The following is a 16,445-nucleotide window of genomic DNA, read 5'->3' as shown; positions in this document are numbered from 1 at the left end:
CTTGTCCAACAGAATTCAAAACGAAATAATCAATCTTCTTGGTGAAACTGTCAAGAAAAATATAATTTCCGAAATTAAGGACGCAAAATATTTTAGCATAATGCTGGATTCAACTCCAGATATTGCCCATGAAGATCAGGTTTCTGAAATTCTGCGTTACGTTCATATTGATGAAAACAGAAAAGTAGAAATAAAGGAGACATTTCTGGGATTTTTTCAAGTCAACAAGAAAGATGCAGTCAGCCTGGTAAATAAAATTCAGGAAAAATTGAAAGACAAAATTTCCAGAATGACTGTTGTGGTCAAGCATATGATAACGCAGCAGTTATGGCTGGAATGAGAGGAGGTGTTCAACAAAAAATTCTTGAAGTTAACCCAAAAGCTGTGTTTGTGAACTGCGAGAACCACAGCCTCAATTTGTCCTGTGTCCATGCAAGTGAGGTGCAACCTGTTGTTACATTCTTTGGCATTCTAGAAAAACTCTTTACTTTTTTTTCTTCATCTACTTCTCGTTGGGAAGTGTTAAAATCATTTGTCACTCGGACTGTGAAAAGACAGTGTGACACAAGATGGAGTTCCAGCCATGATGCTGTGCAAGTAATCCACGAAGAGTGTGACAACGTTATTGCAAGCCTTCAACACCTGCTGGAAGGAGAATTTTCAAGGGAAACTAAATCTGATGCAGGATCGCTACTGAACTCTATTCAACAGTTCCCGTTTATAGCTTTATTAAATTTTTGGTACTCAGTTTTATCATCAGTGGATAAAGTCTCAAAACGTTTGCAGGATCCGAAAATGGGGTTCCATGAAGCTTCTTGTGATCTGAGAGGACTTATTCATATCTTGAATTTGAAGAATGACGAAATTATCCACAATGCAATAGATTTAGCCAATGAATATTGTCAAAATTGGGGAATACCAATTGCACGAACAAGGAGAAGAAGAATAATGCCTGGAGAGTCAGCAAGAGATAGTGGACTGACGGCACAAGAAGAAATGAATAGAGTAATGGTAGAGATTGTGAACAGATTAAAAACTGAAATTGAAGACCGCAGTGTCCGTCTTCAAAGACTCAGTGACCGATTTTCTTTTCTTCTGAACTTGAATTCAGGAGTGATTGAAGATGAACAAGAAAGAGAGAAATTAAAAAAGGAATGTTCAGACTTTGCAAATTATTATGACAATGATGTGGTTGCAATTCAGTTATATGACAAAATTATTGATTTTGTGATGCTCCTTCGAGCTAGAGGGAATAGAGTTCCCCCTGATCCTAAAGATGCTCTGGAGTCTTTACTGCAGTATGGGAGGGATGTCTTTCCGACGCTGTGTGTTTCATATAGATTACTGCTTACAATCGCATTTTCAGTCGCAAGCTGTGAAAGGTCATTTTCAAAACTGAAATTAATAAAAACATATCTGAGGTCTTCTATGTCACAGGAGCGACTGACCAACCTGGCTTTAATAAGCATTGAAAAAGAATTTCTCACAGCTGATGTAAAAAGTGAAGTAGTTCAGGTGTTTTGTGACAGGAGGTATCATTTGGGGAAAAGAACTTAATAAATGTGATTGATTTATATTAAAATCGAATAAAGCGTTTATTTCATGTTTCATCTGTGTTTATATATTCAAAATGTTTTCCTTTCTCATAATATTTCTCAGTATATTAGGCCTTATACTTGAGTCTTTGGGGCATATAATCAAGATTTGCCCCGGGCATCACCAGACCTCTGCACGCCACTGGTGAGACATAAGATTTGTTGTTTAAACAAAATAGTTGGGATATGCCACTTACACACTATGTATCACCAGAGAGGCGCCACATCAATTGGTGTTGACTTGAGTTTTTCTGTTTTTATTTCATGATCTTGCACAAAAACACTGAATATGAACTTTACCTAATTAATGTTTATGAAAATTTGTGCTGCAGCTTTTCGAAATATTAAAAAGATGTTGAATGCTAAAGGGTGGGGCAATTTAGAAAATTGTACAGAATTCAGCAAATATATCAAGCCCTTGCTTATGATTATTATATTTCCTACATTTTGAAGTGTGAAATGCTGCTATTTTACTTTGATCCAAATCAACCAAGTATGACAGCTAAAGTCTATTGGGAAGCAAATGGAACAACTACAAAAATTGCACATTTTATGCAAAACTTTTAACATAATGAAAAAAGAACACTATGGATGAGATGCTATTTTGACATAGTTGAGCTTGCCACACACATCCAGCATGGGTTCACACTCTGATGAACTGTAATAGCTGTGTCCAGTCAGATAAAATAGTCAAAACAACCTAAACTTTGCTGCTTTGGATTTGACGGATCCAGGTTTCAAAATCCAGACTACAGATAGTTACAGGATCTTCACGACAGCAAAGACAATTGAACACTTTGTCGAATGCACTCTGGTGTGAACATAATTACCAAAGAATCTGGCTCTTGCTGGGAAACCAATCATGGCCAGTATGTCGAGCATAGTTCCAGCCTACGAAATGCAGGAAAACCTGAACTACGACCCATACTGGAGACATACTAGCCACAAAGTAAATTACATCTATTCTTATCCTTAATATCACAAAATATTCAAATGTAGCTTGAAATAAGTATAAGACTTTGCATTTAAGTGGAAACTAACTGCAATATTTTGCAAACAAAGCTTCAATCTAAAGATATGGATCTTGATTTCTTACCTCTGAAGAGTTCTGTCTAGTTTGCAAAGTGAAGGCCGTATTTTATCTTCAAGGATGTTATTAATTACTTTTTCTGCATTGTAATCATATTCCTCCAGGCATTCAAGAATGAAGCCTTCTCCAAGGTGCGGTAGAATGTCCTTCACATGAGAAATTAAAGATTCCAGCTGGACTCCTGTTATTTTGGCAGCGGTTGCACCTGCACACTATTTACAAATATAGGAATAAATAGTTACACAATTTCAGTAGATAGCTCTAGTCTACTCTGACACATTCATTCCAAATTTAATTTCACGAAACCCCGTTAAAATACTCAAGATATATTATTGTTTAAATTAAAATAATTTAACATTATTTTAATTCTACATGCACTCCACATCAATTTTTCTAATTATAAATTCCTACTTCCAGATTTATAATAGAAACTAGTTGTGGAAACCTGTCACAGTGTAATTGGAATTCCACTCTTGATGGCAGCACTGTGGTATTGTCATGAAGAAAGAAATCATGAAGAGGGCATATTTCTAATAGACCGAAGAGATACATGGGGCGGGATTCACCGGTCGCCCGCACCGAAATCGCATTCGGTGATCGGCTGGAGGATCCCCATTTGCGCCGCAATCGGGAGTAGCACCGCTTTTGCAATGCTCCGCCCGCTCAAAAACAGCATACACACCGTATGAACAGCCTCAGGACGTCACCCGAGGCCCTCCCCCGATGTTCCGGTGGCGGTGGAGGGTTACTAGGGGATATTATTTGGCAGGCTGGGTCTGCTCGTGGCCGGCGCCATGTTGCACGGCGAGGCCGCCACGGGCGGCCGCGTTGTGCATGTGCGGCCACGGACCTGGCCATTCTCTGGCCGTATCTGCAGGTAAAGCCGGGGGGGGGGGGGGGCTTTACACTAGGCGGCTGCTAGCCCCCCACTGGACGGAGAATTGGTGCAGCTGTTGCGCTGTTGTTTTCGAGCGTAAAACACCACTGTTCCCAGGCCGGCGTCAGCACTTAATGTACAAAACGGAGAATCCAGTCCCACATACAAACATTTGAATTCGGATCAGAGGTAGACCATTTGGCCCTTTGAGCCTGCTCTGCCATTCGATACAATCATGGCCGATTGTGGTCTCAACCCAACATTCCCTATCCCCAGTAACCTTAACATTGTTTTTTAGTTTATTTTTTTTTCCTGGCAATTTATCATGGCCAATCCACCTAACTTGCATGTCTTTGGACTGGGAGGAAACCGGAGCACTCAGAGGAAACCCACGCAGACACGGGGAGAACGTGCAGACTCTGTACAGACAGTGACCCAGCAGGAAATCGAACCTGGGACTCTGGCGCTGTGAAGCCACAGTGCTACCCACTTGTGCTACCATGCTGCCCATAACCTTAACATTCTTAACTAACCAGGGACATCCTCTTTTTGAACAAAGCTCTAATCACCTTCTGAAAAAATTGATTATCTTGATGCAATATAGTTCCATTTCAGGTATCAGAGGGGTTCTGGCACAGAATCATTGAATGATTACAGCACAGGAGGCGACCATTTGGCCCACCATCCATGGAATAATTCCAGATTATGTGAGCTTTGAGGACACAAGTTACATCCCAGAAATCGCTGTAAATCTGGAAATGAAAGTGAGGGAGGAATTTGGGAAAATTACAATCCTGAGAAAATTGGTGGGAGCTGCAGGGTTGACAAGTCTACAGGTCCTGATGGATTTCACCCAGGGTCTTAAAATAAATGGCTCGTGAGATAATTGATACGTTGGTTTTAATTTTCCAAAATTCAACAGATTCTCAGAAGGTTCCATTAGATTGGAAAATAGTGAATGTAACTCCTTTGTTCAAAAAGAGAGGCAAATGAAAACAGGAAACCACAGGCCAGTTAGTTTAACAACTGCCATAGGGAAAATGTTAGAAGACATTATTTCAAGGCACTTGGAAAAATGTAAGGTATTCAGGCAGAGTCAACATGGTTTCATGAAAAGGAAATCATGTTTACCAATTTATTGAAATTCTTTGAAGAAATAACATATGCTGTGGATAATGGAGAAATGGTGGATGTATTATATTTAGATTTCCAGAAGGCATTTGATAAGGTGCCACATCAAGCGTTATTGTGGAAAAATTAAAACTCATGGTGTACGGGTAACACTAGCATGGATAGAACATTGGCTAGCTAACAGGAAATAGAGGGTAGGCATAAATGGGTATTTTTCTGGTTGGCTAGATGTAATGAGTGGCGAGTTATGGGGATCTGTGCTGGGGCCTTAAAGTTTTACAATTTATGTAAATAACTTGGATGAAGGGATCATAGGGATCAATTGTTGCTAAAGTTGCTGATGACACAAAGATAGGTAAGATACTAAAATGTGAAGAGGACACCAGTAGGTTAAGTGAGTTGATAAAAATCTGGCAAATGGGCTATAATGTGGGAAAGTGTGAAATTGCCATTTTGGCAGGAAGAATAAGAGAAGCATATTATTTAAATGGTGACAGACTGCAGATCTCCAAGGTGCAGAGGGATCTGGACGTCCTAGTGCATGAATTTCAAAAAGCTAGTATGCAGGTACAGCAAGTAATTGTGAAAGCTAATAGAATGTTATCATTAATTGCACGGGGAATTGAATATAAAAGTAGGGAGGTTATGCTTTAGTTTACAGGACATTGGAGTACTGTGTTAAGTATTGGTCTCCTTATTTAAGGAAGTAAATGCTTTGGAAGCAGTTCGAAGATTTACTAAACTAATACCTGGATTGGGTGAGTTGTCCTATGAGGAAATGCTGGACAAATTAGGTTTGTATTTGCTGGAGTTTCGAAGAGTAAAAGGCGCCTTGATTGAAACATACAAGATCCCAAGGGTCTGACAGGGTCAATGTGGAGAGGATGTTTCCTCTTGTAGGAGAATCTATAAGAGTCTAGGGATCACTGTTTAAAAATAAGAGGCCAGCCGTTTAGGACAGAGATGAGGAAAATATCTTTCTCATGAAGAATTGAGAGCTTTGGAACTCTCTTCCTCAAAAGATGGTGTCGTTTTTCAATATTTTTGAGGCAGTGGGTAGGTAGATTCCTGATAAGCGAAGGGGTGAAAGGTAATCGGAGGTAAACGGGAATTAGGAGTTGAGGTTACAATCAGCCATAATTTTATTGAATGGCTCAAAGGGCGGAGTGGCCTACACCTGCTCCTAATTACTATGCCCATATACATGTTCATGAAAAGCAAATCATGCTTACCAATTTATTGAAGTTCTTTGAAGAAATAACATATGCTGTGGATAATGGAGAAATGGTGGATGTATTGCATTTAGATTTCCAGAAGGCATTTGATAAGGTGTCACATCAAGCGTATTGTTGAAAAATTAAAGCTCATGGTGTACGGGTAACACTAGCATGGATAGAACATTGGCTAGCTAACAGGAAATATAGGGTAGGCATAAATGGGTAATTTTTCTGGTTGGCTAGATGTAATGAGCGACAGCGAGTGCAGCCTACTCAACTACAGGGCCAGTAAGACTCTAATCTTTACTTCACCAAACATTCACAGATATGCTTTTGGCGACAGTCACTTGATAGCAATTAGGGACAGGAACACTTTCTAATTATTCACTCCCTAACCCAGGGCTACTAATGTCAGCTATTGGCAGCTAAGATCAGGTTGAACCAGTTACCTTCCTAGTCTGTGATGTTCAGTTGATCATTCGATAAACTCCCAAACCCAACAGAAGATATTACACTTATTCTATTTGGTACTTACATCATCATCATTTTCATATTCTGGCTGTTTAAGTTCTTGTTCTATTTCACCATTTGCAGCTGAAATATGACTGGCGCCAGGGGCATGTGAAATGTGAGCATTTCCTGCGGCGAAGGCAGGTTTGTTCCTGCCACTAGCTTCCCAGGCACTGTCAACAGCTTTGATGATGTAAGATGTTCTAGTTTCATCGCTATGGTTCAAGTTAAGATAAATGCCAGTTAAAATTTACATTGATGTATACTGTACTTTTAAAAACTGCGCAAACTTTTCCCCCTTAATTTGTTGGTAGATAAATCCATTAATTCATTTTAGTTGCTTTATAGGATTAATATGTTTCCATGTTAAATCATCTTCCAGTGGCATTTCAATTTGGGTGACTTAGCGTTCCAAGTAATTTCTATTTCATACTCAGAACACTTTACATTTCTCCTCATTTCCATTGCATAGAATGTTTACAAAAGCCACAGAAATGGTCATAGCCATTTCCTCCTAATAGCATATCCTTGCTTTCGTTTATTGTAAAAATGCAAGAGAGCAGGAGCAGTTTTCAATCAGTCATGGTCAGATTGCTGGGCAGGTAGGCAGAACAGAAATGCACACGGGACTCTGGTGACTGCACAACTGACATAGAAGATCAGGAAATAGAGTAAAAAGGTATCAGATTTCTACAAAATGCAGGTGCAGAAGTAGGTTGAATTTTATTTAAGATAAATATTATCCAGTAGAACAGAAGGCAGCTGTTCAATGTAGCTTCAATGTACATGTCATTGCTCTCTGTCTTTCATTATGTTTCTTTCTTGACAACATTAATTTGTGCATGTAATCAAAAAGTACTGATTGGAGGTCAAGGACTAAATGGGTCAAACAGGGATAATGATTATTCGCCATCATACTGCACAAGAGATTTGCAATATCATCCATCTGTGTTTAATGATGGTATTAATGCTGGTGCAGACCCGATGGGCCAAATGGCCTCCCTCTATACTGTCAATTCTATGATAAGAAAGGAAAAATATGTTTCCTCAAATTATTCACAAAAATGTCACCAAAACACCACAGAAATTATTTGCAAACCGACACATGTAGATTAAGTTATCCAACTGATATTTTTAAAGGATAAAGAAATGCGTTATCTTGCCACATTTTTAGTACTAAAAGTATAGAATTTATTTTCTTCCCAAAGTCTTAAGCTAGGCCTGCAATTCCAATTTAGCCGTTACAAGCTTCCAAACCAAAGATGAAAGGATACAGTGCAGGAAATGCCTGTTGTAGAAGGCTGATATCATCAGCCACTGGAAACTGCTCATCATAATCTGTCAGAAATCTGTGTAAGGAATAATGAAATTCCATGTAACAATGGATTTTTTGAGGACATACATTTCTTGTGCATAACCACAGCATTTACAATTTTAAAAATAAATAACTGACCTAAATAATAGCATTTTGGAAGAGGCAGATACGAGTAATTTTTTATTTAATAAAATTAAAAATTAATTAATCTTTATTATTGTCACAAGTAAGTTTACATTAACACTGCAATGAAGTTACTGTGAAAATCCCCTAGTCACCACTCCGGTGCCTGTTCGGGTACACAGAGGGAGAATTCAGAATGTTCAATTCACTTAACAAGCATGTTTCGGGACTTGTACAAGGAAACCGACCGGGGTGCCCTGAGGAAACCCACGCAGACACGGGGAGAACGTGCAGACTCCACACAGACAGTGGCCCAAGCCGGAAATCGAACCTGGGACCCTGGTGCTGTGAAACAACAGTGCTAACCACTGTGCTACCATGCCGTAATAAGCAAAGATGATTACTTCCAAGAACATTTCTGAAAATATACTTGCTTTTTTGGGGTGATGAAAGAAAAATAACAGGTTTTAATTACTTGTGTCCTTCTCAATTTTGTTGGAAGTAATTTTGAATATCTGTCATGGTTTGGAAGAGCGCACTGCAGAAATTTATTTTTGTTAGCTGCAGCTGCACATTCAACCCAGTGAACAAAAGAATCAGGTATACATTTCTTTATCACAACTATCGCTGCTGCTCAGTCATTAATCAGCAGAAGATAGAAGACTTGGTGGTGGAGGCCAAAACGCTTATCTCATGTACAAGGTACCTGGATCTGCATCTGAAGTGCTGTAGCCTGCAAGGCTATGGACCAGGTGCTGGAAAATGGGATTAAAATGAGCGGCTAGTTGCTTTATTCTCTTTTTTTACCCAGCACAGACACGATGGGCTGAAGGGTTTCATTCTGCACTGTAACGTTTCTATAGTTCTACTATAATACAGAACTTGTCCTTCAACATCATCCCTTCTCTTGCCCACCAAATCGGATATTCAGCTGTGCACTATCAATGCAAGAGTTATACCATGTAATGGAGTATCCTCTCCAATGTTCTGATGTAAGCGCAACAAGTGCCACCCCCACCACTACTGAAACTCACAACATTTCATTTGGAAATCTGATTAAACACCGAGGTAGGTTGTGCTTTCTTTTCATATTGATATTTCTTTAAAAGAATCTTAAAAATTGTTTTGTAAATACATGTTCTGATATAGAATACAGTCCAAATGCAAGAGAGCTAAAACCTCCCATTATTTTTATGAAATATGTATCTATCATCATAGCTAATTTACAACATTTTAAAAACTGGACAAGGGCTTTAAAATGACTGAAGCCATGGCTGGCTGTGGCTTTCAAACAAAAGGAACTTTCTGGCAGTCAGACAGGCTGACACCTTACTCTCACTGAAGAGATGATAATGAACCTGTGAGCTGCAGAAACCAACTTCAACTGGAATTATACAAAGACCATCTACATTTTCTGCAAGGCCTGGCCAACTGAGGTGACTGGCCTGCTAGGACAAAAGACCCACAACCCCTTTTTAAATTCCTAATGATTGAACATCAACAATCTAAAGAATTCAGAGAAAGGAATTAATATAAATCCTTTGTCTAAGCCAAGTAAGAAGTCTTACAACATCAGGTTAAAGTCTAAAAGGTTTATTTGAAATCACAAGCTTTTGGAGCGTAGTTCCTTCATCAGGTGTCTGGAGAGGTAGGTTACACAAACACAGCATATATAGACAAAGCCAATGATGTAGGATGATACTTTGAATGCAAGTCTTTGCAGGTAATTAAGTCTTTACAGGCGATTGGAGAGAGGGATGATCACAGGTTAAAGAGGTGTGAATTGTCTCAAGCCAGGACAATTGGTAGGATTTTGCAAACCCAGGCCAGATGGTGGGGGGTTAAATGTGGTGAGACATGAATCCAAGATCCTGGTTGAGGCCGTACTCATGCATGCAGAACTTGGCTATCAGTTTCTGCTCAGCGACATTTCAGCAGTCAAGGGCATGAAGGATGAAGGAGCTACGCTCTGAAAGCTCGTGATTCCAAATAAACTTGTTGGACTTTAAGCTGGTGTCATAAGACTTCTTACTGTGCCTACCCCAGTCCAACACCGACATCGCCACATCACGCCTAAGCCAAAGTAGAGAAGTGGGAGTCATGTCAAGTGACCCCAGCTGGGAGAACCAGTTCCCCAGCTTGCTGTCAATCAGTCTACCAATTTCCATCTAACAAGCAGCAGCTCAGTACCAGAGCTCTGTCCAGGTTTAAATGCCTGGCCTCCATCTACACTGTTTCTCGTGGAACTTCTGTACCAGCACTTGAAAGACAAATTAATCTCTTTGTGCCTATCCCATCATGGAAGTCATCTCTAAGTGAATAACCTAGTGAATAACCTAGCATCAGTCTTCAACCTGTTGACCCTATGAAAGAATACACCATTGGGCTTGGATTCTGGACACATGTGAAACAATAATTCTTTATTCTGTTGCTCATTGCCCTGTAAACCGTTCTTTCCCTATCCCCATTTATTGCATGATTGCTTTGGGGACCACATAGAGACACTGTCCCTCACATTTTGAGTGTATGCAAATAAACTACCCTCTGAGTTCACCCTAATAGAAATTGGACCACACCAAAACTGAGGGATTGGAAAATATGTCACTGCTTATAAAGGGGTGAAATCAAAATCAAAACATCTTTCTGTTTAGAGATAGGTAGTGAGAAGAGAAATACAGGGTGCATAGTAGACGTAGCATATAAAATCCTTGTTGATGGCGTTCATTGTAAACATTCCAGATCGTGACTGCACCCTTACCTCTTCTGGTGTAGCAGAGCTGTAAAGATCTGAAGGAAATCTTCTATAAAAGCCAGAATATGTTCAGATCTACTTAACAGAAAAACAAAATGATAAAACTTTTTTTTTTAACAAGAGAAAGAAAACTTGTGACAGTTATTTCTTTAAAGCAGTTGCCTAGAACTGAATTTTCTTATCTTGTGGACAATTCCAATGAGACTCCTGCCAATCCACGATGAATACTGAAACTAGTTTGCACATGTGCACTGGCCTGTGAATGAATGGATGACCAAAAGCGTCATTCCACTGTACCCAGCCTGCCAGTACACCTCTACACATGATGCATACCTCTGTGCCTGCATGGGTTGCAGTGCCAGAACAAAACTTTACTGTTTGCTTATGTGACTATGACAAACTAAATTGCTGTAGCCAAAGATTGATGAATGGGAAAGTTGTCTTTAAATACAAAGTACAGATACAGGGGGGCGGCAGGCGCCGAGGACCCAGGTTCGATCTGGCCCCGGGTCACTGTCCATGTGGAATTTGCACATTCTCCCTGTGTCTGAATGGGTCTCACTCCACAGCCCAAAAAGATGTGAACCTTCTTCTGCACTGTAGATTCTATGAACACTCTGTGCAGGGTAGGTGGATTGGCCATGCTAAATTGTCCCTTAATTGGGAAAATAAAATTGGGTACACTAAATTTACTTTTAAAAACTGCAGATGTAGGGGTCAATGTAATGGATGCGCCTGATAAAACAAAACCATCAGATCAAGATGAGAAAACACAGCTGGAATTATTTGAGCAGCATCATTTCTGGATCTGGCTGCTGCCAACTCCATCATTTGCTACGGCGCAACAAAATCGACAGCGCATGTCCGCCATTGGCTGCAGCACTAGCAGCAAACACAGCCATTCAATACTCAAGTACAATACACAGCTCAACAATCCTCTCAAAGGGTTAAAATAATTGGAGAAGTTACATAAACTAGGGTTGTATTCCCTGGAATTTAGAAAAATAGAAGCTGAGAGGATCAAAGTTGAAGTTATTAAGACAGGACTGAAATAGAGGGAAACTACTCCCCCTAGCTGGGGAGTCTAGGATGAGAGGATATAGCTTAACAATTAGAGCTAGACCTTTCAGGTGCTAAAGTTAGAAAGCACTTCTATGCATAAAGGGTGATAGAAGTCTAGAACTCATTTCCACAAACAGTTGATGCTAGGTCAATTGTTAATTTAAAATCTGAGATTGATATCTGTTATCCAAATGAATCAACAGATATAGGGCAACAATGGATAACTGGACGTAGATCACAATCACACTACATGGTGGAACAAAGTTGAACGAGTCCGTGGCCTTTTCCTGTTCCTCTGCACCAATATCTTAATGCAGATCATAACTGCGAACAGCGCACATATTATACTACACCACATGGTTTAAAACTAATTTACTAAAAATGCTTTGAAATACACTTTCTCAATATGGTCGATGGTCAGAGTGAGAATCTGGTAAAGAATGAAGTTAAGAACGATAGGGTCTGAAGATAGTGAAGTATACGAAGGATCAATGGTTGTCTGATATTCTGATGTTGATCAAAATGAACAGTTCTGATGAAAGTTTTTGATCGGAAATATGCCTCTCTCGGTATAGATACAGCCTAACCTGTTGAGTATTTCCAGCATTCTCTATTTTTATAGACAGCCCCCTACAACCCTCATTTAAATATCTGAATGCGGTATTCACCCGGCACCGGGGAGTCAACAGCCGCGCCTGCGAAGCCTCAACGGGTGCCGTTTAGCATTGGTTTCCACAATCGTGGATGAGGCATGATGGAACCTCGAGAGGTCTCGCAGGCCATTACAGCCCTCCCTGGGCAGGATAGTACCTCGACACTCCCTCCTGCTACGCAGAGGCACTGCCAGAGTGCCAGGCCAGCAGTGCCTGGGTACCAGGTTGGCACTGCCAGGGATTGGCACTATGCCCATGAAAGGCAGGTTTGAGGGGATGAAAGAAAGGTAGAGCGGAGGTGATGGTGGGAGACCTAAAAGGGGAATGATGTAGTAATCGGGGCAGACATTCAAAATGGCGCCCCAATCTTTGAGGAGCCAGTACTGTTGGCGAGCTCAGCTCCCTAGTGCAAAACCCCCCCCCCCCCCGCCCGAGGCCCCAAAAAAGGAAGTGTTGTTGGATAGCGGTGTCAACCTCGGCACTGCAGCCACCGCGAAAACATACCGCCAAATGCACCCAAAACCTTTCTTGGGACTTTTTTCAGGTTGATCGTGTCCAGTATTAAATCAAAGGATGAGGCACACAAATTGGCCGTAACAAACGGTAGGCCCGAGAATTGTGAGCAGTTTAGAATTCAACAAAGGAGGAAAAATGGATTGATTAAGAAGGGGAAAATAGAGTGAGAGTAAAATTGCAGGGAGCATGAATCTGACTGTAAAAGCTAACTGGAATTCTACATAGAATGAATTTAAATTCCATGGGCTTTGGCATACCTTTGGATTAGACCCGGGGTAAGTAAATGAACCTTCTAGATAGTGTAAGATAGGGGAACTATTTTTTTGGGGGGGGGGGTGGGGTGGAGCTTGCTTTGTTTAATTTATCTTTAGATGCAATAAAGTTTTTCTTTAAAAATGTGAAATCTTGTGCCATAGTTCTATTGGTTAATTGTTGAGTGTTCAGATATCTTCTTTAAACATTAAATGGTCCCCAACAGGACCGTATAGTAGACTTGGCTGTGATATCCTCATATTAGAATAGCTTGCCAATACTCGTGCATGAAGCAGGGGAGATCTACTGACATTTGGTAAATTCAGCTTTACACAGTCACAGCTTCAGAACAAAATGTACGTTATTCAAAGTCAAATCTGAATAGCTCATATCAACAGTGAATGAGCCAATATTTCTTGCTTCCTTACCCATTTTCTAATATAGGCTGAAGGCACATATAGTTAATGATGAGGTGAAAAGTTTCAATCATTTTTTTCCTTGAATGTGAGAGCCTCCTCCACAAGTCGTTCTGCAAGCTGAAGAAAAAGATGCATTTACATGGGATGAGAGAACGTCATGCAGGTCCTCAGACCCTCTAATTTTGCATCAGTTCTTGATTTGCACAATAACATCGTTACTCCTCTTTTCAGGCCTCTATGAATGTTTATTATCAGTGTATTTCAGTAATATTTCAAAAGTTGAGTCAAAACCTGGGTGGTAGAGTGAGTCATTATACTAGCCTTTCATCCCAAGGATCCAGCTTTGAATCTCAACTAGACTACTGAAATTAAAATTTTCCTTTTTCACCATGGTTGTAACAGTACTGAAATGAAACCATGCCACCTAGTTCTGCCGTGGTCTGGGTTCACTGAGCAACAAAACAAACATTTCATAAATTGGCAATGGTGTTCCTGAATCACCTAGTGATGCAAGCGTAAAAAATAATTATTGTACAGCAGGGATGCTTTGAGAGTTTGGGGCTAAAACAGGTTATTGCCACACAGTAGAGCGTTTTAATATGCAGATAGCAGTGATACACCTGAACTGCAGAAGTGTGATTCAGATACTGAGGAACAAAATATCCCACCAGCGAGGACTGAACCTTCTGTCTTGAATACAAGATACGCCAAAACAAACAAAAAAAAAGAAGTCATCAACATATATTCATAACCAAACACGTAACCGTGGGAATTCATCACAGACACATCATTGGAAAAAATAAAAAGTCAAGTGCAGCAAGTTTTGATTTTAAAGTTACCACAATGTAAATTGTACTCGACCAGGGGCAAAATTCTCCGACCCCCCGCAGGGTCGGAGAATTGCTCGGGACCGGCGGAAGTCCCACCCCCGCCGTGGCCGGAATTCTCCGCCACCCGGGAATTGGCGGGGGCGGGAGTCGCGCCGCTCCGATCAGCAAGCCCCCTGCGGCGATTCTCCGGCCCGCAATGGGCCGAAGTCCCGCCGCTGAGAGGCCTCTCCCGCCGCAATGGTTTCAACCACCTCTGGTGGCGGCGCGAGCGGGCCCCCAGGAGAGGGGGGATCGGACCCCGGGGGGGTACCCCCACGGTGGCCAGGCCCGCGATCGGGGCCCACCGATCGGCGGGCGGGCCAGTGCCGTGGGGGCACTCTTTTTCTTCCGCCGCCGCCACGGCCTCCACCATGGCGGAGGAGGAAGAGAACCCCCCTACCGCGCATGCGCCGGTGGTGACGTCAGCGGCAGCTGACGCACCAGCGCATGTGCGAACCGGCGAAGGCTTTTCGACCAGCCCTGACACTGGCCGGCGGGCGTCAAAGGCTGTTGCCGCCGGATTTGGCACCAGTCGGCGTGGCGCCAACCACTCCGGCGCGTGCCTAGCCCCTCAGTGTGAGGGTTTGGCCCCTAAAGGTGCGGAGAATTCCGCACCTTTGGGGAGGCCCAACGCCGGAGTGGTTGGCGCCACTCCGCTACGCGGGGACCCCCCCCCGGGTAGGGGAGAATCCCACCCCAGAAGCTTCAGTTAGTTTAATCATAAAATCATAGAATCCCTACAGTGCAGGAGGCCATTCGCTCATCAAGTCTGCACCGACCCTCTGAAAGAGCACCCTACCTTAGGCCCACTCCCCCTCCCTATTCTGATAGGGCAGCCACCATTCTGCCCTAATCCATTAGCATTATATATAATTTTGTCATCCTTTAGTCACAAAAGGAGTTTCGCTGCTGAAGGAAAAAAACTTTAGAGTCTGACACAGTAATGTCCTTATTCAGTTAAATGGTTGCCAAGAATACTTAAAATAATTCAGAAGGACAAACAGTATGTAGATTGAGCAGATAAGGATTAGATTAAATTTAATTGGAGAGACGTGTAGGAACAGAATAGGTAGGAACTGAAAATACACACGAGGCAAAACCTTAAAAGAGGAGCAGGAGGAGGCGTTAGCAGTTTTAGTGGGCTTAAAATGGATAAATCCCCAGGTCCAGATGAGATGTGTCCTGGGCTACTGTGTGAGGCAAGGGAGGAGATTGCACGGGCTCTAACCCCATTTTTCCAAATCCTCTCCTGACCGCAGGAGAGGTGTGAGAGGACTGGAAGACAGTTCATGTTGCATCATTATTCAAGAAGGGAAGTAGGGAAAAACAGGTAATTACAGGCCAGTGAGTCTAACATCAGTGTTGGGAAATGACTGGAAAAATTCTGAGGAAGAGAGTTAATCTCCACTTGGAGCTCAAGGATTAATCCAGGATAGTCAGCATGGCTTTGTCAAGGAGATCATGTCCAACAAATTTGATTTAGTTTTTTGAGGAGGTGACAAGGTGTGTAGATGAGAGTAGTGCAGTTGATGTAGTCTACATGGACTTCAGTAAGGCTTTTGACAAGATCTTGCATGGGTGACTGAATAACAAGGTAAAAGCCCAAGGGAACCAGGGCAATTTAACAAATTAGATCCAAAATTGGCTTTGTGGCAGGAGGCAGAGGGTAATGATTGAAGGGTGACCTTGTCAGATAACCTTTAATCTTTTTATTAGTGTCACAAGTAGGCTTACATTGCAATGAAGTTACTGTGAAAATCCCCTAGTCGCCATACTCCAGCGCCTGTTCGGGTACACAAAGGGAGAATTCATGGGCAGAACAGTGGCAAATAGAATTTAACCCTGTAAAGTGTGAAGTGATGCATTTTGAGAGGACCGTAAAGTGTGAAATTATGCATTTTGGGATGTCTACAAAGGCAATGGAGTATACATCGAACGTGGGACGCCAGGAAGTACAGAGGACCAGAGAGACCCTGGGATGCAGGTCCAAGGATCCCTGAAGGCTGCAACACAGGTAGATAAGGTGGTTAAGAAGATATAGGGGAAACTTGGCTTCATTAACCA

The 16,445-nt window shown here is 41.7% G+C and overlaps 1 protein-coding gene across 6 annotated transcripts in view; it reads right to left on the bottom strand.

Moving 5' to 3' along the window:
• The window catches only part of ascc2 (activating signal cointegrator 1 complex subunit 2), a 71,181-nt gene that overhangs the window by 19,280 nt on the left and 35,456 nt on the right, over window positions 1-16,445 (bottom strand). For 4 of the 6 annotated variants that reach the window (XM_038790444.1, XM_038790451.1, XM_038790436.1 and 1 more), the window contains 5 exons: window positions 13,522-13,629; window positions 10,617-10,688; window positions 7,695-7,769; window positions 6,446-6,635; window positions 2,692-2,897 (listed from right to left, as the gene is read on the bottom strand). In XM_038790444.1, coding sequence (XP_038646372.1) covers window positions 2,692-2,897; window positions 6,446-6,635; window positions 7,695-7,769; window positions 10,617-10,688; window positions 13,522-13,629 — 651 coding nt within the window. The remainder of the gene's footprint in view (window positions 1-2,691; window positions 2,898-6,445; window positions 6,636-7,694; window positions 7,770-10,616; window positions 10,689-13,521; window positions 13,630-16,445) is intronic. The other 2 variants (XM_038790428.1, XM_038790452.1) reach the window with 1 other exon arrangement.

This window comes from Scyliorhinus canicula, chromosome 1 (genome assembly GCF_902713615.1).
Source record: "Scyliorhinus canicula chromosome 1, sScyCan1.1, whole genome shotgun sequence".
Lineage (NCBI taxonomy): Eukaryota > Metazoa > Chordata > Chondrichthyes > Carcharhiniformes > Scyliorhinidae > Scyliorhinus > Scyliorhinus canicula.
Note: the sequence above shows the minus strand (reverse complement) of the source record. Positions and strands in the feature narration are given on the sequence as shown.